The following is a 23,691-nucleotide window of genomic DNA, read 5'->3' as shown; positions in this document are numbered from 1 at the left end:
CTGAGCGCAGAGGGAAGAGGGCCAGGGTGAACACAGGAAGACTGACCAGGTGATTGTAATGTTCAAGATAAGACATGGTGCCTTGGACCCAAGTGGTGGGAGTAGAGGTGGGGAGTTGTTGTTGGATTCTGGCCTATTGTGGACGCAGATCCACCAGGATTTGCTGATGGGAGGGATGTGGGACATGACAGAGAACAGTCAAAGATGACTATAGAATGTTTCACTTGAGGAGACTGGAATTCATGCATATTATCTTTTATTACCAAAATTGGAAGTATATTTACTCCTTCAGGTGGCTCTGAGACTTTCCTTGGATCTCAGAGCTTTGGCTGATATCTTAAACATTTTGAGCCAGTCCAGATGTCCACAGACTCCAGAAAAAAAAGTTGTCTGCAGGAAGCTGAGGATTGCTTTGGATCACAGTCTCTTCGCATACGCTTAGTTTCCATATTCCTTCTAAATCCTTCGATAATTTTAATACTGGTAAGAAGGCAATGAATTAAAGTCTGTGCTTTAACTGGAATGTATGGCACCTTATTTAACCTCATGGTTTTACCTTTCTTTTCAGCTCTAATAACCATAAATTCATGTACATGTGCAAGCAGAATGAGGGCCAAATGAGCATAACATACCACTTCTTCCACAGTGGCAGGACCTTTTGACCTCAGGCGAAGTGTCTCCCTTCCGGTACCAATTTTTCCTGTTGAGGTATTTCCAGCTTTGGATCTTGGCTCTATTTCTGTAGAGATAAAAGAGATGGGGAAAGGTGCAAATATTTAGAAAGAATTCCAACAGATTGCTGTAAAAGCTAAAGTATTTGCCATCACAAAACTATGTACAATGATTGTAGAGATTTGATAAAAGGTGTGAGTCCTTACAGAATTTCCCCAAACAAATTCACCTGCCACTCAGGAGTCTCAGATGGGAGTCTCTAAGAGAGGTCTGGCTACAAAAGGAAAAGGAAAATATTTGAAATGTGAAGATGGAAAAGACTGGAAGCTATGAGGAATAAATAAAATAGTTGGCTTTTATCGTGAGAGTAAAGAGGTGTATGTGGCGGGAAAGCAGAGCTGGAAGTGCAGCTGACTTCTTCAAGGTCATGAAGCAGAGAGAGAGCCATATCTTGATGTTTAAAAAAGGGAGAGAGAGAGGAGCAGAGACACTCTTATATGAGTACCCACCTTCTGTTTGATGCTTCGTACACAAAATCCCATGTGGTACTCATACCAGTCTGTGAGGCGAGGTACAGCCCTCACTTCACAGAAAAGGAAACTAAGCTCACTGAGGCACAGAGCTGGGATGCAAACCCAAGTCTGTGATCCCGAAGTCCGTATGCTTTCCTCAACGACACTCCAGCACCACACCTCTGGGAAGCACGAGGGATAAATTCAGAAGTGGCATAATGAGAGAAGGAGGTTCTGAAGAGAAAGAGGCTGGGAACAGGATCCAAGGAAGGCATCCCCTCGGGAGGCAGGCAAGAGACAGGGAGCGCGTCCAGGGGCAGCCACTGCTTTCCTTATGCTTGGTTTGTGTCTGTGTTTTATTTTTGGTTTTGATTTTTCAAGTCACAAAGAGTCCCGCCCGCCCCAATACCGAGCAGTAACATAAATGAGTGAAAGGGTAGGGTGGGAATGAGGATAGCTGGAAGAGGCATGCCCTACCCAGGTCACTCCAATAACTTGTTCCCTGTGGGAATGTAGGCCCTTCTTAACCAGACCTACTTGTTTGCAAAGAAATTGTATACTCAGAGTTTTTTTATGAATCTCCTGATTTTAAGTTTTGGCCATTGAGTCAAACTTCAAAAAACATTTTGCCAAAAATAAAGGAGATCTGCCCTGGCCGGTTTGGCTCAGTAGTTAGAGCATCGGCCCTTGGACTGAAGGGTTACCGGTTCCATTCCCGGTCAAGGGCATGTACCTTGGTTGCAGGTTCAGTCCCTGGCCCCAGTCAGGATGCAAGCAGGAGGCAACAAATTGATGTGTCTCTCTCACGTTGATGTTTCTCTCTCTCTCTCTCTCTCTCTCTCTCTCTCTCTCTCTCTCTATATATATATATATATATATATATATATATATATATATATATATCCCTCCCATCTCCCTTCTGCTTTCTCCAAAAATCAATGGAAAAAATATCCTCACTGCTCAGGTGAGGATTATAAATAAATAAATAAATCTGTGGATCAGATTCCAACCACGAGCCACCAATTTATCAATTCTGCAAATATTCTCCAAGTCACCTTGACTGAGGACCCTACATGGCAGCAGTTTGGGGCAAGGACAGAGGAAGGAGTGGGAGGTGCTGCACCAAGAACCAGAGATACCTTGAGCCCCAATGAGGAATCACAGGACAAGGCTGGTAAATGCAAGCAGGCAGTGAGGGCCGCTGCACAAACGCCTTCTTATTGACTCAGAGCCTAGAATAATGTCCATCGTCAGCAAGTACTGTTTTGCTATTGAGAATCTACTCTAAAGTGATTAAGGATCTTACGTATTAATTTTAATCTGCATTTAGGAACAGAATCACCAAAAACATAAGTTTTCCTCTGAGAATGAAAGAACTGAAAATTATCATGAGGTAAAGTAGAGCAGATCCCCTAAGCAAAAACCTATACTGATGGTGCTATGGTGACCTGATTCTCAGGAGACCGGAGCTACATCCGCGAGTCTACAGTATTAATATTGCCAGTTACACTGTGTCCCGTTTGAGGAGAATGGATGAACAGAAGCAAGATGCCCGGCATAGACTTTCCAAAAAGGGGCCCAAAGAAGCAGACAAGGTCAATCTGTCCTCTGCACTGTCCAGGATCTGTACACCCGGCCATGTGAGTGTTATCATCTGAATTATATGCAGACCTACGGTGGGCAAGTCAGAGTCAACTTAAAAAACAACCTTATGCTCCCCACTCCCCTGACCACACATTCATCATGCCACTGAGACGTCACCAAATGGCCCACTCGGTATAATTTGTCTTCCCATATAAATTTGCTGCTGGGTGGGAAATGAACTGCTCAGCTAACGTGCTTGGGTCCACCGCTACAACTACATTTCCAATTGTATAGTGATACCCCGGCATTCTGACATTTGGTGAGCATGATATAACCCTGGAAAACTGAGCAACTCCCGATACACTGAAAAAAATAAAAGGTTTCTGGGATTTACAGAGCGAAGGATCCAGACTCTGGAATATGGGAGGTTCACGAGGGGGTTTTCATTCATGCCCGAGAAGCCAGACAGCCTCTTGGAGGGTGTCTCTATCTTACCTTGCTCTTACCTGCAACACCATTTGCTCAAGGGAGAAAATATGTAGAATAAAAGATTTTTTTTAAAAATATATTTTATTGATTTTTTACAGAGAGGAAGGGAGAGAGATAGAGAGTTAGAAACATCGATGAGAGAGAATCATCGATCAGCTGCCTCCTGCACATCTCCCACTGGGGATATGCCCGCAACCCAGGTACATGCCCTTGACCGGAATCGAACCCGGGACCTCTCAGTCCACAGGCCGACGCTCTATCCACTGAGCCAAACCGGTTTCGGCAAGATTTTTTTTAATTAATAAGCTTTTTGTAAATCCTCGCCTGAGGATATGTTTATTGATTTTAGAAAGAAGGGAAGGGAGAGAGAGAGAGAGAGAGAGAGAGAGAGAGAGAGACAGAGAACAATTGGTTGTACAGGGTGACACTCCAACAAAATGGGCCATCCAGCTGGGGCAATAAGCTTTATTTTTTTTTTAAGCAGTTTTAGGTTCACAGCAGAAGTGAGCATAAAGTACAGATGTTTCCATACACCCCCTACCCCCATATATGCATCATCCGCCCACCCCCCCACCCCCCACCCCCGATTATCAACATCCCCCACCATAGTGGCACACTGTTATAATCAATAAATCTATACTGATACGTTATCACCTAGGGTTCACAGTTTAAGTTAGGGTTCACTCTTGATGGTGTACATTCTGTAGGTTTGAACAAATAATGACATGAATCCACTATTGTAATCTCATTCAAAATAGTTTCACTGTCCTAAAAATCCTCTGTTCTGCCTATTCAGCTCAGATTTCTTGTTATCACGGTGTTTATTCGGCTTTCTCTTCAAGAGTGGTATCTCACAACCAACCACTTGGTGGCACCAAAGCAGAAGTTAAATTTTAAGTTCTGGCTTGGAGGCCTCTAAAAAGGCAGTTTTCACCGCTGAGGAAATAGAAGCCATCTTTATGATCCTGATACAGGAATATATATCAACCAGTTTATACATGAAAGCAGGCAAGATACTTCTATTTGCCCATAGGGGGTTGGGGGGGGAGGGGGTGCAGAGAATAAGTTCTGTAGTTTTTTTAAGATTCTCAGTTGTCCTACTTTGGGGATGCTGGCCTGCCTAAGCATGTCTAACCAACCAGGCCAAGCCCTAAATCAGTCACTTCACTTCTCATTAATGCGTCCGCATGGGGCCTCTCTAGGGGCTGGACAATCAGAGGGGTGCAGCAGACACTAGGAAGGGGCCTGCAGCAGCTGCACCCACTAGATTCCCCTGGGGCTTCCCACCCCTGGAAGCATGCTGAGTGCCTGCAGCAGGTCATTTGGGGCACAAGACACTCACAGCTGCTCCCGGGCACCAAGAAGCAATCCTGTGTGCTCCCTAGCCCTTTTGTGGCAATTATATCTGCTACTCTAGTTATGTAATTTAATTTAAAAGTACATGAGCTGGTAGGTGTGAAACAGAAAGTTATTATTGCTAGGAAAACTAGGTTAACTGCTTTGGAAAAACTCCATAAGAGTGCTTTGCAAAAAAAAAACAATAGGTGTGGGCACGATGACGCTAGGAGATTAGAAAAAAAAATATCTTTCAACATTCATTTCACATATCTGGTTTTTAAAAAATAAAACAGAACCCACAGATATGCATGAAGGTTGTGATTACATAAGGAGGATAATAGAGCTCCGATTTGTGTCTTCTACTCAAAGAAAGGATCTTTTATATCATAAGAGTGGTAAAAGAATGTGTAGTTATAGGTCTTAAAATGTTTAGAAACATTTGTTTCATTGTTTATAACACCCCATCTCAACTAGCATTTTCAGTAAACAGAACAACCCCAGTCTCTGCTATATCAGAGAGACGGGAAAATGGAGGAGGCAAAAAGGTATCTGTCTCTAGTCCTACCCTGAACCCCAGGGAAAGAAGAAGAACTGACAGAAGCCAAAGCCCTATTTTCAGGAGGAGCACATGCAACATGACTTAGATCCCCAGCTGACACGGGATGACCCCTGTGGGGGGAAGCCCGGAATTCTCCTGCTTCTGCACAAGGTCTTGCTCTGGTCCCAAGAGGGCCCATGTTGGCCTGGAGGACAGAGCACAGCTTTCATAGCAGGGGCAGAGCCACGATTTCAAGGGGAGGTGGGCACTGGCGGACACGGCTATACCAACGGTTGCTCAAGGAACAAGAGCTGGACTTGAGAATCAGAGAACCTGAGCTTAAAACCCCAGCTCCTCCATTTACAAATTGTGTGAACTCGAGGAATCAGTCCTTTTCAGTAAAATGAGAAAAACTTAGGTACAGTGTTGTTTTAAGCGTTCACAGGGCTAATGCTTTAAAGGTGCTCAGCCCAGTGGCCTGGCTGGTGTTAGTGCTGCTGGAGAGAGCGATCTGCTCTTCCCACTCCCTCCCCATCGGCACCATGTGCACTGGTTTTCTCTCTTAGAATGAGAAACGTGCAAAGGTCTCTCTTCTATTATCCAGAAAATTGTCACTTCAGACACAAAGGTCTCTTTTTTATTCTATTTTATCTTTTCTATAAAACTATGACTTTCCCCTTCAATTTATAGGAGGGTAGAAACAACAGATGACTCTCCCCTTGCTCTTCTCAGACTCTACAAAGTGGTTGAGTTTAAGCCCAGCTCATCCTGGGGGCCCACAGTCCTGGAGGCCCTCCAGAGTCCATCTTATTGGACGACGGCCCCCACACACAAAATTCCCCTATTAGAGTTACATGACACCACGTGAGCAAGTGCCCATACATATCACCACTCCATCATAGAATGAAACTTGCAGCCCCCTCCCCTAGCCACCCATGTAAGCTACCTCCCCAATTCACCAATCCACGTCTGTAATTTCCAGCTCTGGAGTTACACATCAAGAGAAACATCAAAAGAGTGGCCAAGCCCTAGCTGGTTTGGCTCAGTGGCTAGAGTGCCGGGCTGTGAACTGAAGGGTCCTGGGTTTGATTCTGGTCAAGGGCACTGCCCAGGTTGTAGGCTGGATCCCCAGTGGGTGGCGTGCAGGAGGCAGCCGACAATGATTTTTCATCATTGATGTTTCTATCTCTCTCTCCTTCTTCCTTCCTCTCCGAAATCAATTAAAGTAGTAATAAAAAGAATTTTTAAAAAGAGTAGCCAAATGGCAACTCAGGGTGAATTTTGAGGGATGTGGCCACCAACATTCCTCAGCTTTGCAGGCTCAGAAATGCTTTACTTGTCTTTTTGTAAAAAAAAAAAAAAAAAAAAAAAAATTAGGTGTGGGCACGATGACGCTAGGAGATTAGAGGAAAAAAATATCTTTTTCTCCAGTGTTCCCAAAGCAGACCTGAGTCTCAGAGGTTGATTCACACTCATGAAATTCACAAGGAAGAGATGTCATCACCTCGATTTAGTAATCCATAGGAGGGATGCTATCAAAGGTCCAAGTGGCCTTTCATGCTTCATTCTCATGAGCCTGAAACGTCTTGGAGGAAGTGATGTCCAAGCAGAGACCCAACCATCCAGGACTAAGACAGCAAAGCTAAGTGGGTAAAGGAAAAGGAAGGAAAAGGGTTCCAGGCCATGGGTGTAAAGACTCCAAAAGCAAGGAATGGAGAGCTTATGGTTCAGAGTCCCTCCAATGGGCTGACTCTCCGCTCACCAGGCCTCCGTCCCTCCTAGGATGATTCACTTGAAACGTTCTTCACTCCGGGTACCTGAGGAGCTTAGTGTGCACAGATGCCACCAGAGCAAAGGACTCAGGAATGAAAGACAATTCTCTTAGACCAGGGGTAGGCAACCCCTGGCACACGTGCCAAACATGGCACGCCAGTAACTTTTTTTAAAATTAAATCTTTATTGTCCAGATTATTACAGTTGTTCCTCTTTTTTCCCCCATAGCTCCCCTCCACCCGGTTCCCACCCCACCCTCTGCCCTTACCCCCCACATACACACTGTCCTCATCCATAGGTGTATGATTTTTGTCCAGTCTCTTCCCGCACCCCCCACACCCCTTTCCCCCTGAGAATTGTCAGTCCACTCCCTTTCTATGCCCCTGATTCTATTATATTCACCAGTTTATTCTGTTCATCATATTTTTTATTCACTTGATTTTTAGATTCACTTGTTGATAGATATGTACTTGTTCATAATTTTTATCTTTACCTTTTTCTTCTTTTTCCTCTTCTTAAAGAATACCTTTCAGCATTTCATATAATTCTGGTGTGATGAACTCTTTAGCTTTTCCTTATCTGTGAAGCTCTTTATCTGACCTTCAATTCTGAATGATAGCTTTGCTGGGCAAAGTAATCTTGGTTGTAGGTTCTTGCTATTCATCACTTTGAATATTTCTTGCCACTCCCTTCTGGCCTGCATAGTATCTGTTGAGAAATCAGCTGACAATCTTATGGGTACTTCCTTGTAGGTAACTGTTTTTCTCTTGCTGCTTTTAAGGCTGGCACGTGAAAGCCTCTCTTATAATCTTCCATTTACAATTTTTTTCTTAATATCGACTTTTTTATTTTTCAGATAAATTCAGTGTAGGTGCAGCTTAGATAAATAAATAATTTTACATAACAAGATATCTTAAAGACCATAAACATGGATTGACGAGAGAGGGGAAGAGCAATTTCTATGCCTCTGCCTTAACTCTTCCTGCCTTCCTAGATCCGACCAGTGTTTTGGTTTCATCCACATACGCTTATGAATCTTTGTTCTCAGTGATGAATTTTGTTAAGTCTCGTAATAGGAGTAGCCTGACAGATGAAAGTAGTAGCTCGTGCATATCTCTGAAGGTCACGAAATATAAACCTGATGTAAAATCTCTGTCATCAGTGATGCAGCAGCAAAAGTCCCACTGATAATATCAAACGGAGTCATAAAGTTTTCTGTCAGACTATCAGTGTACATGTATACATTAAAAAATAAATGTATTTTTCATCATCATATACTGTGTTTTTGTCGCTCAAATGAATTTTATTATTTCTTCAAGGTTCTTCACATACATACATCTTAAGAGATATCAAATAGGCGTAACCTGTTCTCAAAAATTAGGGTTGGCACGCAGAAGAATTTTGAGTCAGAAATTTTGCTGGTTTTGGCACGCACCCACAAAAAGATTGTCCACCCCTGTCTTAGACCAAGGCTGCAAACAAGGAGTCCATAGTTACATGTGGCCCGTAGACATGTTTGTGACGTATGCAATGTTCTCTGATTTTTTCATTAGTTTCCAACATTTAAAAGTTGGGCACAAATCAGAGTTCTATTATCCTCCTTATACAATCAGAGCCTTAATGCATATCTAATTTAAAAGATTTCTCATAAAAACCCACATTCTAAGTTTTTCTTGAAGACACACATCCTATGAGCTTGGACATACACAAATGGCACTGTCCACAGACAGCTCATGTGCTCCCTACCCTACTCTCACCACCAACATACATACAATACACACACACACACACACACACACACATTTTTCTCAGAATAGTTTGACAAAACCCAGCTTACATCCCACCATTCAACATTTTGACTGTACATTCCCTTTGTCCATGTGTCCTTCCTCTCTCCAAAATTTCTCAGACTTCTTTAGAATAGCTATGGGCTTCTGTTATGTCAGGTTTTAAAGCAGTACTGGGACAGATAAAAAGCAAGAAAAAGGAAGCAAGAGGAAGCCACATGCACAAGGCATCAGTTGTCTGTTGGATCAGATGGTCTGGCAACACATGAACCAACCCCACAAAAAATACACAAAGTTGCTCTTAACTGTTCCTTTGATGAGACTGAACAGTGTAGGACAAGTGTCAGAAGTGGAAAAACTGTACCCAAAATCTCTTTGTTCTTTGGTTAATGTGTCATTTGAGAAACACTTAGCTGTGTTTTTATAACCCTGAAATTACAGGCAACAGTTAATGTTATGTCTAGGAAGAAGGTGCATATCTTTAACCCAGAGGGAACTATGTTAAAAAACAGATTCCAGACCTCTAAATTCTAATATATGAAAGATTTTTTAAAAGAGTGATGGCTAAAATATTTTCTTTTTACCCTTTTATACTTCTTTTATTTCACAGTATGATTTTATCATGGGAATGCAAAACTAAAAAATTGAATTTAACTTTTATTATAATTTATTACACATATTTCCCCCTGGCCTTTAAAAAGTTAAAAGTATTACAAAAACGATCCTGGCAATTTAAAGAGACAATACAATGTAATAGTCTACCATATTTCTAACATGTACCCATTTATAATAATATTAAAGAAAACTTTAAAATGAGAATAATCACATAGTTAGAAATTATAAAGCCACTAAAAGTGGAATGATTCAGTTTCTCTACTTCTTAGCCTAGGAATGCTAGCCTCCATTTTTAAAATAATTGTTTTCTGCTTATGAAAATTAGTCTCTTCATTTTATATTTAAAATGTAAAAAAAAACACACACACAAGAAGCCTAAAGAAAGAAAGAAATTATTAATAAACTCAACACCTAAAGATAACTGCTAACATTTCAACATGCATACACTATAAGTCCTATTTCTTCTACATTTAAAGATAGCTTTTATAAATGGGATAGTACCATACATTGTTTTATAATCTGCCTTTTCACTTAATATATCAAACATTTTTTCATACATAATGAGAATTGTTTATCCACTTAACATTTTCTGAAAACATACTCCAACCACAATTTTGAGCATCATTTCTCCTCTTTTTAATTTATTGACTTTAGAGAGAAAGAGAGAGGAGGGGGTGGAGAGATAAATTTGTTGTTCCACTTATTTTAAGAATTCATTGGTTGATTCTTTTGTTAAAAAAAAAATTTTTAGAGAGGAGGGGGGGAGAGAGAGAGATTTGTTGTTCCACTTATTTATGCATTCATTGCTTGATTCTTATACCAGTATGTGCCCTGACCTGGAATCAACCCACAACCTTGGTATATCGGTCATGGGGGTGGAGGACGGGGGTGCTCTAATCAACTGAGCTACCCAGCCAGTGTTCATTGGTTGATTCTTACCAAGAGGTTGTGTGGAAAGTAACCTCGCAGAGTAATGTGATCATAAATCCCTACATGGGCAGGTCACGCCCCGGACATATAACTTCTTTAGTAAAAGGTTTATCTTTGCTTTAAACAAGCCCATTGTTTCCATGCATCTAGGTGAACACACCTTTAAAACACCCCTCATCAGACCCCTCAGAAGAGAAACCACCCTCAAAAGCGCACACAACCCTGTTAACTATCCTGTAATCCAATCCACACCTTGCTCTCTCTCGTCTTCAGTGATCTTCCCTTCGTTCCCTCCTTAATTCCAAATGCAGAAAAGAAGGTGCAATGGTCTTTCTGAGAAGCATTTTCCTCAGTCTGTTGAGATCTTGCTTCTAGGCTTCTGTACCCTCTGCTTGGCTCAAGTAAATTTTTATAAAAATTCTCTGCAAGTTTTGGATATTCTTAGGTCAACAACAATTAGAGCAGAAACGAGTGCATATGTAGCCAGGGTATTTGTCCAGCTGGGTCTTTACAGTGGACACACATGTATCAGTTACACTCAGAATTCATCTAACACATCGGCCACCCCACGAAAGAACTTGCTCTTCATGTATCTTTTTCCATACTGTCTTTGTGGTAGATGCCAAACACATGTCTAACCAGGTATCAGAACAAGCTCTAACATAAAAAGGTTACATTGCAAAATTTGTCATTGTGAGCACTTTAAACCTTTGCCAAAAAAAAAAAAAGGAAAAAGAAAAAGAGTGCCACTGTCAGATAAAATGCACAACATCTCAAACTGAACTTTTCTCCCTGACATTCCCCACACCATTTCTACACCCCGACGGCCTCATTTCCAATGATCACTTTTATCACAGGCTCTCGAGGTAGAAATCTGGGGAGTCACATCTGCTTCTTCTCAACCTTCCTGTCTGCTTTAGCTAAGGATCATCACTGTGCCTCAACCCCCATTTCTGCCTTAACATTATTACCCAGGATTTTTTCTTTTCTTTGAATTCCCACTGCTGCCCTAATCCTAGCCTCTTACATGGCTTCTCCTCTAATCGAATATGGCTTCATTGTCCCTCTGGGCTTACTTCCTTAAAATCTTTTATCATGTCATTCTTCAGTTCTCATATCAAAATGACTCCCTATTATCCCCTAAGACAAGCTCAAGTCCCCCTCCTAGTTTTCCGAGTTCCTCTGATTAGGGCCTGGAGCTACTTGTGCAGCCTGATGTGCTGCAGTCCCTCCAAGGCTAGACTCGTTACTGTCCTGAACACTTCCCATAGGAAGCCATCCTTCCTTGCTATACTTTTCCCAGGCCCCACAGCCAAGTTCAAGTGCAATCTTCTCTAGGAATCTTTCTCACCTAGTCCAGCCTGCTGGTATCTTTCCCTTTTCTGAACACCCATTGAAATTTCTGTAGTGGATTTAAATTTTACTCCACAATTTTGGAAAAAGAGAAATGTCAGACTGAACCTGACTTGAAGCTCTCTGCACCACAGGTTTGGTAAGAAATTGAGTCTTGGTTATGCTTGAGAAGTCTCTCCCCTTCTCAGGATCTGGAGGGCTGACTTTAGGCTCAGTGTACACGGATTCTACTCTGAAGCTCTCTGTCGAAGTCAGTGTGCCAAGCCCAGGGCACAGGGAGTCTTTCACCTCAGGTTGCAAGGCCACGGGTCTTACAGCTCTAACATCACTATGCAACTCTGTTGGATGTCCTGTCACCTCGCAAGGGAAGTTACTTGGGAATGGGACACAGGTCCCTGATAATAGTGGGACCTGCCAAACATCATCTGTCCCATGGCTTTCTCTTTGGGGAAGTCCTTCCCAATAGTACCACTTCTCCCAGCCACCCTCACCCTCTAAGCCTTAGAACCCCTCCCAGTCATGGACAGGTCAGCGAAATTCCACTTTGCTTAAATCTGCATTACAGCACATAGCACAGTTCTAAAAAGGCAGTAACACATAAAGTTACGAGCACCAGCCTGGGGAGCAAAAAGGACTGGAGTGTTATCCTTGCACTTCCCGCCCACCACTGCGTGACCTCACTGAGGCATTTAATTGCCCAAGCCTCAGTCACTTATCTGGAAAACTTCATAGGAATGGCATGAGGATTAAATCAGGCCCTAAGAGTAGTAGTCCTCGTAGCAATGACTAACATTCGTGTAGCACGATGTGCCAAGCACTATCCTGAGTACTTTACATACATTAACTCATTTAATCCTCACAACACTTCATGGATTAGTAAACAGGCATAGAGGGAGTAAGTTAACTAGTCCAAGATCACACAGGTAGTCAGCAGCAGAGGGAGAAATTAAACCCAGAGTCTATGTTCTAGACCACAAGACCATATTGCTTCTAATAAGCATCCAATAAATGGTAGCTATCACTGCTATTAATAGAATTATTTGATTTTTTTATTGGTTTGAGAGAGAGAGGAAGGGGGAGAGAGGGAGAGAGAGAGACAGACAGACAGACAGACAGACAGCGATTTTTTGTTCCACTTATTTATGTACTTACAGGTTGATTTTTGTATGTGCCCTCACCGGGGACTGAACCCGCAGCCTTGATGTATGGGGACAACATTTTTAATCAACTGAGCTACCTGAGCCAGGGCAATTATTTAAGTCTTTTTCTTTTTAATCTATGTTTACTGTTGAAGGTATCCAGATGTCCCCTCTTTTGATTACTTGATTCTTAACGCACCCGCTCCTTTATGTAAAATGTAAGCTCCTGGAGGACAACGAATATGCTGACAACATAATAGTTCTGAGAGAGCTGGCTCCAGAGACTCGCTGCCTAGGTTAGAAGCCTGCCTCCTTCACTTGCCAGCTAGCTCCAAAACCTGGAACAAATTGCTTACCCTTCTAGAATAGTTGAAAGGATTAAATGATTTCCTACTTAGTAAGTACTTAGAAAAGTAAATCGTAGCTATGACAATGATAGACTGATATATTTCACTATTTGATATGAGATGTGATATTACCATCTGTCTTTCCAGGATCTGGAAGCGTACCAGAATTCTCAACAAACACTTGCTAATCAGCAACTCACCCACATTGTCTTTCCTGTTTCATGTAGGTTCATCTTGTTTCTAAATTTACTACTTAAAGAAAAGGTTACACATTCATAATAACAGTAGTAATATCAGCTCACTCTTATTGGACTTACTCTGCATTAAGGACTATTCTGTGACTGTTTACAGATGTTTATCATTTTAAAACTCACAGCAGCCCTGTGTGGTAGATACTGTCATCATCTTCAATTTTATGTGTGAGGAAACCAAAGCAAAGAAAGGTTAATTTCATTCACCTGATGTCACATTACCACACCGCCGTATGTGGCAGAGTGTATGCACCTGATGACTTGCACTTTTGTTGTCCTTTTGTAACTTTGTCCATATTCCCCAGGATATCTGGTAGAGTTCAATACATATGAAGAAGCACCACAAACATTTGTCGTTTGAAATAGCATGAATAATAGAAAGTTTGAAATATCTAAATGTTTGAGATATCTAAAAAGCCATACAAAACTTAAAAGCCAGAGTTTCTTTTTAAAATCATATGTATTTAATCTTTAAAAACAAGTGCATCAATTAAGCTGAATCACGAAGCTGAGGTCCGAGTTTTCCAGCTGTGAATGACTCAAACATAATTCACATACTGAACATCCTATTCCGATGGACACATAGCACAGAAATGAAGCCTCTAAAAGAAGACAGAGGCCAGAGGGCTGTTACAAAATCTAACCCCAAAATAAAGACTATCGGTGCTTTAGGAAGTAAACTTTCTTTCAATTCCCTTTATCACTTTCAGGACTCTTTCCACAAACCTCTTTCCATGAAGCGCAACAACTGCAAACTTTAAAAAGTCTCCAGGATAAACCAGAGACTCCTCTAAGTAAAATGGAATCAAAGCCTCATACATTTAATAATTATTTTTCTGGCATTAAAAGGCCTCATAGGAAAACAAACCAGTTGAGCTAGTCTGGTCCTAAAGACAGTTAAATGGAAGAGTGAATTTTCATAGCCTTGGGAAAATCTGGGTTTACAGGGCAAACTCTGCAGGGTTGAGCTCATTGTGGAGACATGTTCCTTTTCATTGGCAAAAGAGGGAAGGAAGTGAGCCATGCCCTTAAAAAAAAAAAAGAAAGAAAGAAAATAGCACCAGAGACATTCCAGCCGCTACTTGATAAGGACTGGGATGGTTGCCATCAACTCATGGCTAGAAGAAGGAAAATCTGGATCAGAAAGCAGCTGACCAAGAGAAACCATGCTGGATATGGGAGAGTTCCTATTCAACTACAGACTTTCAATAAGGGAGTCATTTAAACCAGTGGCTTTCAAATGTTTTTTGCAATGACATAGAGTGAGAAATATGTGCATTATATCATGACCCATATGTATACAATATCTATATCTAGGTAGATATCTATAGATACACACACATTTATATGTATAATACCCTAATATGCCAATAGACCAAACGGCGGAACAACCGAACAATCGGCCACTATGACGTGTGCTGACCACCAGGGGGCACACACGGAACATGGTGGGTGTTGGCAGCAGGCAGCAGAGCGTGGAACTTGGTGGGCGGCGGCCGCAGCAGGATGGTGGAGCAGGTGAGCAGGGGCTCCAGACAAAGGGGCGCCAGTCACTGTCATCAGGGCGAGTCTCTGGTGGTTACTGAAAATTCTTTGCTTCTGCACACCACAGTCCCGCCAAGCACTCGCACCTGCTGCTGGCGCCATCAGCAGGTGCAAGTGGCAGCTACTGGCCCCAATTGACCCTCAGAGCTTCTCCACCTCCTTCTGCTCCTGAGGGGTAATCGAGGCCCCCTACCTAAAACCCAACAACTCAAAGAGTAAAGGAGAATTTATTTTCCTCGCCTATAGAGAAATAGGTCATAACATGTAGCTTAGGTGTGTAAGTAGGCTATACCATCTAAGTTTGTGCAAGTGCACTCCGATGTTTGCACAACCACAAAGTTGCCTAATAACACTTCTCAAAATGTATCCCTGTTGTTAAACAGCATACAACTGTACTCATAAATCCCATACCCTAAACCCCTGTTCTCAACATCCCTCTACTTCTTGCACATTTCCAACTAAATTGCCCCACAGATTTCAAATTCAATTCAATTGCCCCACAGATTTCAATTCAATATGTGAATCATCATTTGCAATTTCTTTTCCTTTACCTCTACTTCCAATGGGTAACTAATTCTACCTTCTTAACATGGAGTGGTATGCAGGTAAATATTTAACAATCACCTCTCCAGGCTACAAAGCTCCAATTTACAGCACTTGCTCATTTCTGTGATGTAAACACTCCACCATAGCCAATTTCAAACAACCAACTTGATGTCATTGAACATGAAGCTGAAAAGAGGTATGCACAAATGACTCCAGCAAACCATTGTCTATTCCTCTGAACCCTTTCTTATTTCCATGTCTAAATTCATAATTTCATTTTCTTCTCTTCAAGTAACACAATTGAATCTTTATGGATTTCCTAACCTCAATCTCATAGCCCATCCTACTGTCTGACATAGTCTTCAAAAAATCTTTCTAAAATCCAAGTCTCATCATGTTACTCCCCTATCTAAAATCCTTCACTAGTTTTCCATTGCCTACTCTTTATCTGTAATAATAAGAGCATAATATGCAAATCAACTGAACAGCCAAACAGCTTAATGACCCTCCAATGACCTTCCGGATGACCTTTCAGACAACCTTCTGGACGAAGCTGGCGCTGCAAAGGCCTACTCTTGCACAAATTTTGTGCATGGAGCCTCTAGTCTTCATAATAAGACCCTTGATAATTAGGTGCCCACTGACTCTTGAGCTTCATTTCTTGCCACACCACCACCTATAACCTGTATTCCAATCACATTGGCATGCATCATCATATTCCCAGATATATAATACTGCTCCAGACCTTTGCATATTTGCTTATTCTGTTCCTACTCCCTAGGACAACCTTCCCTAATTTATTCATTGAGCAAGCCTCTTTTAAGATTCAGCTCAGCCCTAACCAGTTTGGCTCAGTGGATAGAGCGTTGGTCTACAGACTGAAGGGTCCCAGGTTTGATTCTGGTCAAGGGCATGTACCTTGGTTGCAGGCACATCCCCAGTAGGGGGTGTGCAGGAGGCAGCTGATTGATGTTTCTCTCTCTTCAATGTTTCTAACTCTCTATCCCTCTCCCTTCATCTCTGTAAAAACTCAATAAAATATATTTTTTTTAAAAAAAAATCTTGACACATATAATGGCCCTAGAAGTGGGATATGACTAGTGGCAGACCTAATTATGGAAACAGGAGCAGGTAGGAAGGATGCCCCTCTTCATAGTTGAGTTGTGTTCATCATCCATGTTACTCCATTACAAGGCAGTTAACTACACAAGTCCCTCCTGTATTTTGGGACACACAGTTCACATGCTTCTGAGGCTAAATCTTTAGGGAAATTGGTAGGAAAATACTGGAGTATATGACCATTTCTCTCGGCTTTTGGTAAAATCCCAGAAATGACTTGGCTTCAGCCAATATGGCCTATTTGAATCAGAAAAAAGAAAATTCTACCTCACCTACACTGGCCCTTTCTCCTGGTAGAAATCCAAGATGGCAGAGAGTCAAATAATTATTTAAAATAAAAACAAAATATAAAATTTGAGTCAATGCATCAAGGATAATGCTAGAAAAACAAAGGGAGGAAGAAAACATAGCAAAAAGTAAGATTAGGACCAAGAGAATTAGGGGAAGCCTAGTCACCAAGTACCTCCAGATGTATATATGCTCCCTCCCTGGCAAAGAGCAACGCGCTGAGATGGAACGCCAGAGGATGTGGAACAAACTAGTGTTGCCTTTATCTCAGAGGCAAAAAGATAAACTGCAAAATTAAGGGCTGAAAAATGGGCAGTGCAGTAAGGCCTACATCTAAGAGAAAAGTCCCCAGGCTGGGGCCCAGGGGCAAGGACCAACCCACAGAGTGGAAAATGCATGTAAACCAGCAGGCTTATGTTGTGTTAAGATAAACTGCCATAAAAGCCTTGGAAAATGAAAATCTGCTCCAATATCAACCTCCAGGTATAACCCACAGCACCAGCAGAATTTAGGATGCTGAAATAATATACCTTCTTTAGGAAAATCATACCCAGTGTTCTTCTCAAGTCTATTCATGGAATTCTTAGGAGGCAACAAAGAAAACACAGGAAAAGGTTAACTCTGGAAAACAAGATTATGAGGCAGAGATAAATGTAGAAAGAAAATTATATTCCTTGGGCTGTACTATGAGAACGACTTTGATTTACAGAGTCTAAATCAAATACTATTCCTGCCCAGCCAGCATGGCTCAGTGTTTGAGCGTCGACCTGTGAACCAGGAGGTCATAGCTCGATTCCTGGTCATGGCATATGCCTGGGTTGTGTACTCAATCCCCAGTGTGGGGCATGCAGGAGGCAGTTGATCAATAATTCTCTCTCATCATTGATGTTTCTATCTCTCCCTCTCCCTTCCTCTCTGTAATCAATAAAAATATTTTTAAATAATAAATTGCCGAAACCGGTTTGGCTCAGTGGATAGAGCGTCGGCCTGCGGACTGAGGGGTCCCAGGTTCGATTCCGGTCAGGGGCATGTACCTGGGTTGCGGGCACATCCCCGGTGGGAGATGTGCAGGAGGCGGCTGATCGATGTTTCTCTCTTATCGATGTTTCTAACTCTCTATCTCTCTCCCTTTCTCTCTGTAAAAAATCAATAAAATATATTAAAAAATAATAATAATAATAATAAATCAATCAATCAAATACTATTTCTCTCAAACTGTCTACGTGCTATCAATTTATGTACTGTGACACCTGGGAAGTTGGTTACCAAGCAAAGCCACTTCAAAAGGAACAAGTGCTGGCCCACCTTCCTCTGTGAGAAGCGAGCTCAGATGCAATGCAATGCACCACGCAGCATCACCTTATCCATAGCCGGGTTTCTAGAGTGCCCCCCCCGCCCCGCAGAGCAGCACCGGCATACAGCATTCTTTCCTTACATCTTCTTGGAACTCTGTCTCCCACAAGTAATATAACCTATACTGTATTTCTATTAAAAGACACAGAATCACATGGAAGCAGAAAACATTTTCCAATTCCATATGGCTAGGATCTGCCACTTTCCTGCTCAAGGAAGAAGTGTAATTCCCCAGACCCACTGCATCCTCCCATCATGGTCATTAACTACCCTGAGAAAAGAGCCACTAGGGAAGCCACAAGGAATATTTCTGTTCCCTGAGCAAAGGAAAGAACACCAAGTGGGTGGGGTCATGGATGAGTAAGGGCAGGCCCAGAGTAATTCTGAAGATATTTTCACACTGATGAACACTAGGCCGTCACTTGGCTTATTAAAATAGTGCTGGGTACTGAGAGAAGCTGGCACCTTTTCCTGGAGATGAGATGGCCCTGGGGGTTTGAACAAGAGCTGGAACACAGCTGCCATGGCTAAAACCAAGCAAGTACAGATGTCACACCAAAGTAATTTCATACCATCCCACCCTGCCAATTCAGAATGCCAAAGGAGGAAAAGTCTTTAAAATAGACTAGACAACTATTTTAAATACCACTTCTGTGTGTAACTAAAGTTTTTGCTATTGCGGTCCAGGAATGACAGTTAATATACTTTAGCGAACTTAATAAAAATCGAACTGCTTAGGAAGATGAACACAACACAATGTGCAGTTCTTGGCTTGGAACAACCACATCAAACTCAAAGACTCTGTAACTCCAAATGCCTTTTTTAGAGAATGTCCTTCTAGGCCTTTTTTTTGTCCTTCAATGTTTGTGTTCCTTATAAGTAGTACTATCTATTATTTCCTATGTTCTTAAATGATACACCAGAAGCACGAGGCACCACACCACAGTACTCATTTCCCTTAGAGAGTTAAGTCAGGGAAACTGGAAATTTCAGGGGGACAAGTATCTAACCACTCCACTGTACATCTGAAACTAATATAAAATAATATTAAATATAAACGGTAATTAAAAACACTTAGAAATAGAAAATGTAAAAGAAAAAACAATTCAGCACAAAGAGAAAAGTATAAGTATGAAAAGTATATAAATAGTGGTAATAAAGGGTAAGGAATACACACACACACACACACACACACACACACACACATAAAACCAACTTACCAAATGCCTTCTTAGGTTCTATTAAATTCATGGTAAAGAGTTCCTCTTTTTTTAATTCCTTTAACTTCTTAGCAACATCAAAATGACGCCACCCAACAATATTTTCTCCATTTATGGATTCAATATGATCTCCCACACAGATTGTTTTAACTGAGTCAATTATGCTGCCCTCTTTAATTCTCTGAAAAAAAAATTAAGGATATTGCTTAATGTAAAATAGAACTTTGTAACATTACTTTTCATGTTCTTGAGACATAACATACAATATATTAACATATTAACAATGCAATTTAATGCTCAGTTAAAGATGGAAGACCAAGCAACAAAAGACAACCATCTTACCTCCACCCATTCTTCTTCTTTCTTATCATTCAGAATTCAGCTCCATCCCAGTCACCGCCTCCTCTGAGAAGCTCCTCCTGACATCTTCTCCAGCCCACTCCCCCGAGATTAGGTAAGGTACCACTCTCATCATGCTTCTGCAGTACTTTTTGCTATATATGCTGAGCTCTAAGCTAAGCACTTTACATTTACTATCTCATTTAATTTTAACAACCTCAATGAGAGTCTCATGTCTCAGGAAAATTGACACTTAGGGAGATCAAGTAATTTGCCAAGTTCAACATAACCACTATGCAATTGTTTATTTACCTTGGGGATGGAGATGGTCTTATTCACCATTGTATGCCCTGTAGCTAGCACAACGCCTGCAGAGAGGAGTCCCTCCATAAATGATTATTAAATCATTTCAACATGAAGCCCATTACATAAGAACAGAACTTGAGCTTTTTCTACTGGCTATATTTTTTAACCCTTCGCTAGAAATGCCATGACTCAAGACTTCATACAACCTTAGCTAATAAAATTGACACTTAATAAAAGACAGGTGTGTTTACCATTTGCGGAGCCAATAAAAATGATTTTTATAGCATCACTAGAAGCCCGGTGCATGAAAATTCATGCACTGGAGTGGGAGGGGTCCCTCAGCCCAGCCTGCCCCCTCTCACAGTCCATGAGCCCTCAGGGTGGGAGGCAACCGTGCAATCAGGGGAAGGCAACACCCCCATCACACCTCTGCTGCTGCCACTGCTGGCAGCGCAAGTCTCGGCAGGCCCTGGTTACCTGAGCCTAGGGCGGCCCTGGGTGGCTGCGCAGCCAACATCAGAGGCTTTCCTGCACCTCAGGCATCAGCTGGGCAGCCGACATCTGAGGCTTGCCTGCACGTTGGGCCGGCCCTAGGTGGCTGGGGGGCTGAGGGCGGGTCCGGCCACACCAAGCGCCTGCCACCCTCCCCGCCCTGGCATGGCTGAAAGGACTTGGGGACTCCGATGGGGCTGAGGGGATTGAGCGCCACCATATTATGGCTATGAGTGCCGCCATCTTTCTGACAGTGTGATGTTCAATTTGCATATTCCCTCTTTATTAAATAGGATTTTCCACATATATTTTAGGTGAGAACTGAGGAGTCAAAGAGAAATTTCAATTGATTATTCTTAAATCTATCTTACCCAGATACAATACTACAGCCTCAAAATGAGGGCTAAGACTCCCTAAGAGAGCACTAAGAATTTCTGAAGAAATTTTAGGAATGCCAGAAAACTGCACAAGTGACAACCCTGCAAAGGATGGACAAGTTCCTCCACAGAGGTAAGGAATGGAGCAAAATGAAGGCCATGATCAGCCTCAGGTGTCACAAATCCTTCCTGGGAATAATAGGATAGGAATACCAGGGGCTGCTGCTATCCTATATAATAAAAGCCTAATATGCTAAGTGTCCAGTTGATTGGTCATCTGTTTAACCAATCAAAGCATAATATGCTAATGATATGCTAAGGCTGCTCAACCACTCGCTATGATGTGCACTGGTCAACAGGGGGCAGACAGTCGACCAGTCGACCAGTCACTTTGACATGCACTGACCACCAGGGGGCAGACACTCTGACTGGTAGGTTACCTTGCTGCTGGGGTCTGGCTGATTGGGACTGAGCAAGACAGACCGGACATGCCCTGGAGCCCTCCCGCGGTCCCTCCCTGGCTGGCCAACCTCCCGTGTTTCTCCCCGGCCCCAATCATGCACCGGTGGGGTCCCTTGGCCTGGCCTGTGCCCTCTTGCAATCTGGAACCCCTCGGGGAGTGTCGGATAGCTGGTTTCGGTTTGATCCCGGAGGCATAAAAGGCTAATATGCAAATTGGCCAAACGGCAGAACAACTGGTCACTATGATGCACACTGACCACCAGGGGGCAGATGCTCAATGTAGGAGCTGCCCCCTGGTGGTTGGTCAGTGCACTCCCACAAGGGGAGCACTGCTCATCCAGAAGCCGAGCTCACGGCTGGCGAGCCCAGCGGCAGTGGTGGGAGCCTCTCCCACCTCCGCAGCAGCACTAAGGATGTCCAACTGCCAGCTTAGGCCCGCTCCCCTACGAGAGGGCACAGGCTGGGCTGAGGGACCCCCTCCCCCCCCCCGCAGTGTACAAATTTCATGCACTGGGCCTCTCTTCACTCTTGCCAGGTGGAAGAATAACATCTGAGTCAGCTGGCTAATGGATCACTGTGTACAATAGTTAAGAGAGAAATTGATCTAATGTACCCCAGCTTCTCCATAATATTGCCAAAAGAAAAAAAGTTGTAAAAGACTAACCTGGGAAAGTTGGGCATTTTTAATTTTTAAATTTTATTACTAATATTCCAAAACTCACAACAGGTTTCTTTTTTACCCTGAAATTTTAAAAGCACTGCTATGTTCACTGTAATAGTTACTATGCTTTATGCCAATGACACAAAAATGCTGATTCAAACAGAACTTATCAATATTATTACAATAGTTCATTATAAAGCAAAGAAACCAGAAATTTCATAATCTAACTGGCATTGTTTTATTATAAGTGCACATTAGCCTTATAAGCTATGGAAACAAAGAAGGGTAACTACAACATACTACTCACAGAAACATAAGCCAGATTAAACAGAACACTAGAATCCAAAGATCCAACAAACAAAAAATCTCCATAGCCCATAAACACAGACAATGGTGAGGTAAAAGGCCTAGGGTGGGGTGGGAGCCAGGTGGAGGGGGGGCAAAGAGGGGGAAATGGGGGACACCTGTAATACTCTCAACCAAAGAAATCCCTAATATTCTGTCACCTAACCATTCTTAAAGTACTAGAGAATGTGAAAATCTGTAACTCTTGACTTTTTTCTTAATTTTTATTCTAAGTTATTTCTTGATACATTCTGAACCTATTTTTCTCAATCAACTGTACCATACAGTTTTCAGTTTTACATATAATTTTTCATTTAAGACATGGTTATAATTTTGTTAAAAATAAGTGTTATATAAAACTAACTAAATAAAACTCTTTAAAGACCTGTATGAATCTTACCGGTAAATTAAAGGGCAGAGCAAAAGAAATGTAGGGTCACCTGGCCCTGTGATTAGCCACAGAAGCCACCAGAAGAGTGCCCAGACAGAGGGAGGAGAGGCAGAAGTCAGCAGGTGAGAATCCAGGTGAGCAAGAGAAAAGTCAAAGCATATGTAATCATCACAGGCAGCAGATACGGATCTGGGATGAAGAGACAGGAATATCAACATAAGAAACTTGGAGGAAGAATACCATAAGGTGAACCAGATACAGAAGCAAAGTGGGAGACATTAATTATATGTGCCTGAGCCTTAGCTTCCTAAGTAGATAAAGAAGGAAGTGGCAATTGAGACAAATTTCTGAAATCTAATATACTTTGATAACCATAACCATAATTTGATAGAGATTAATAATATTGCTAAAAGAGCTACTCAGGCACAAAGGACTAGGAAGGGGTAAAAAGAGGCATTAATTCTATACTTATATTTACTGCATCACTTAATATCATTCACTATAACACTCAGAACTTTCCTTCACCTGACTTTGGAGGTTGATGCTGAAAAAAGCAAAGAAGACATTAAATATATTTTTGGAAGATAGGAATTTACAACATTATTAAACTTAGAGATTCCCAACCATTTCAGACATTATGATAGTATCTTCCATTATTACACCCCATATATTTACAGAACTCTGTCTTCTCATCACAGGTATCAGCAGAACTCTAAGGTGGCCTCCCACCACCACCCCCCAACCCCCCGAAAGTCTTAAGCATCAGATTCAAAGTTGTTTGAGCTGCAGGCCCCACCGCCATGGTCAGCAACTTTGAGATCTGTGCTGACCCTCCCAATACTGTCCTGAAACCTTATTCACATTTGTAAATAATTATTTCATTTAGTCCTCTCAACAAATCTAGGAGGGGAATATTTAA

General features: G+C 42.0%; 1 protein-coding gene across 1 annotated transcript in view; it reads right to left on the bottom strand.

The window, feature by feature from the left end:
- The window catches only part of GIPC2 (GIPC PDZ domain containing family member 2), a 69,021-nt gene that overhangs the window by 13,432 nt on the left and 31,898 nt on the right, over positions 1 to 23,691 (bottom strand). The window contains 2 exon segments of the mRNA XM_036352738.1: positions 633 to 739; positions 19,400 to 19,580. Of these exon segments, the coding sequence (XP_036208631.1) occupies positions 633 to 739; positions 19,400 to 19,580 (288 nt within the window).

The sequence above is a fragment of the Myotis myotis genome, unplaced genomic scaffold (assembly GCF_014108235.1).
Source record: "Myotis myotis isolate mMyoMyo1 unplaced genomic scaffold, mMyoMyo1.p scaffold_m19_p_2, whole genome shotgun sequence".
NCBI classification, from domain to species: Eukaryota; Metazoa; Chordata; class Mammalia; order Chiroptera; family Vespertilionidae; genus Myotis; species Myotis myotis.
This window is presented reverse-complemented; position numbering and strand designations above follow the sequence as displayed.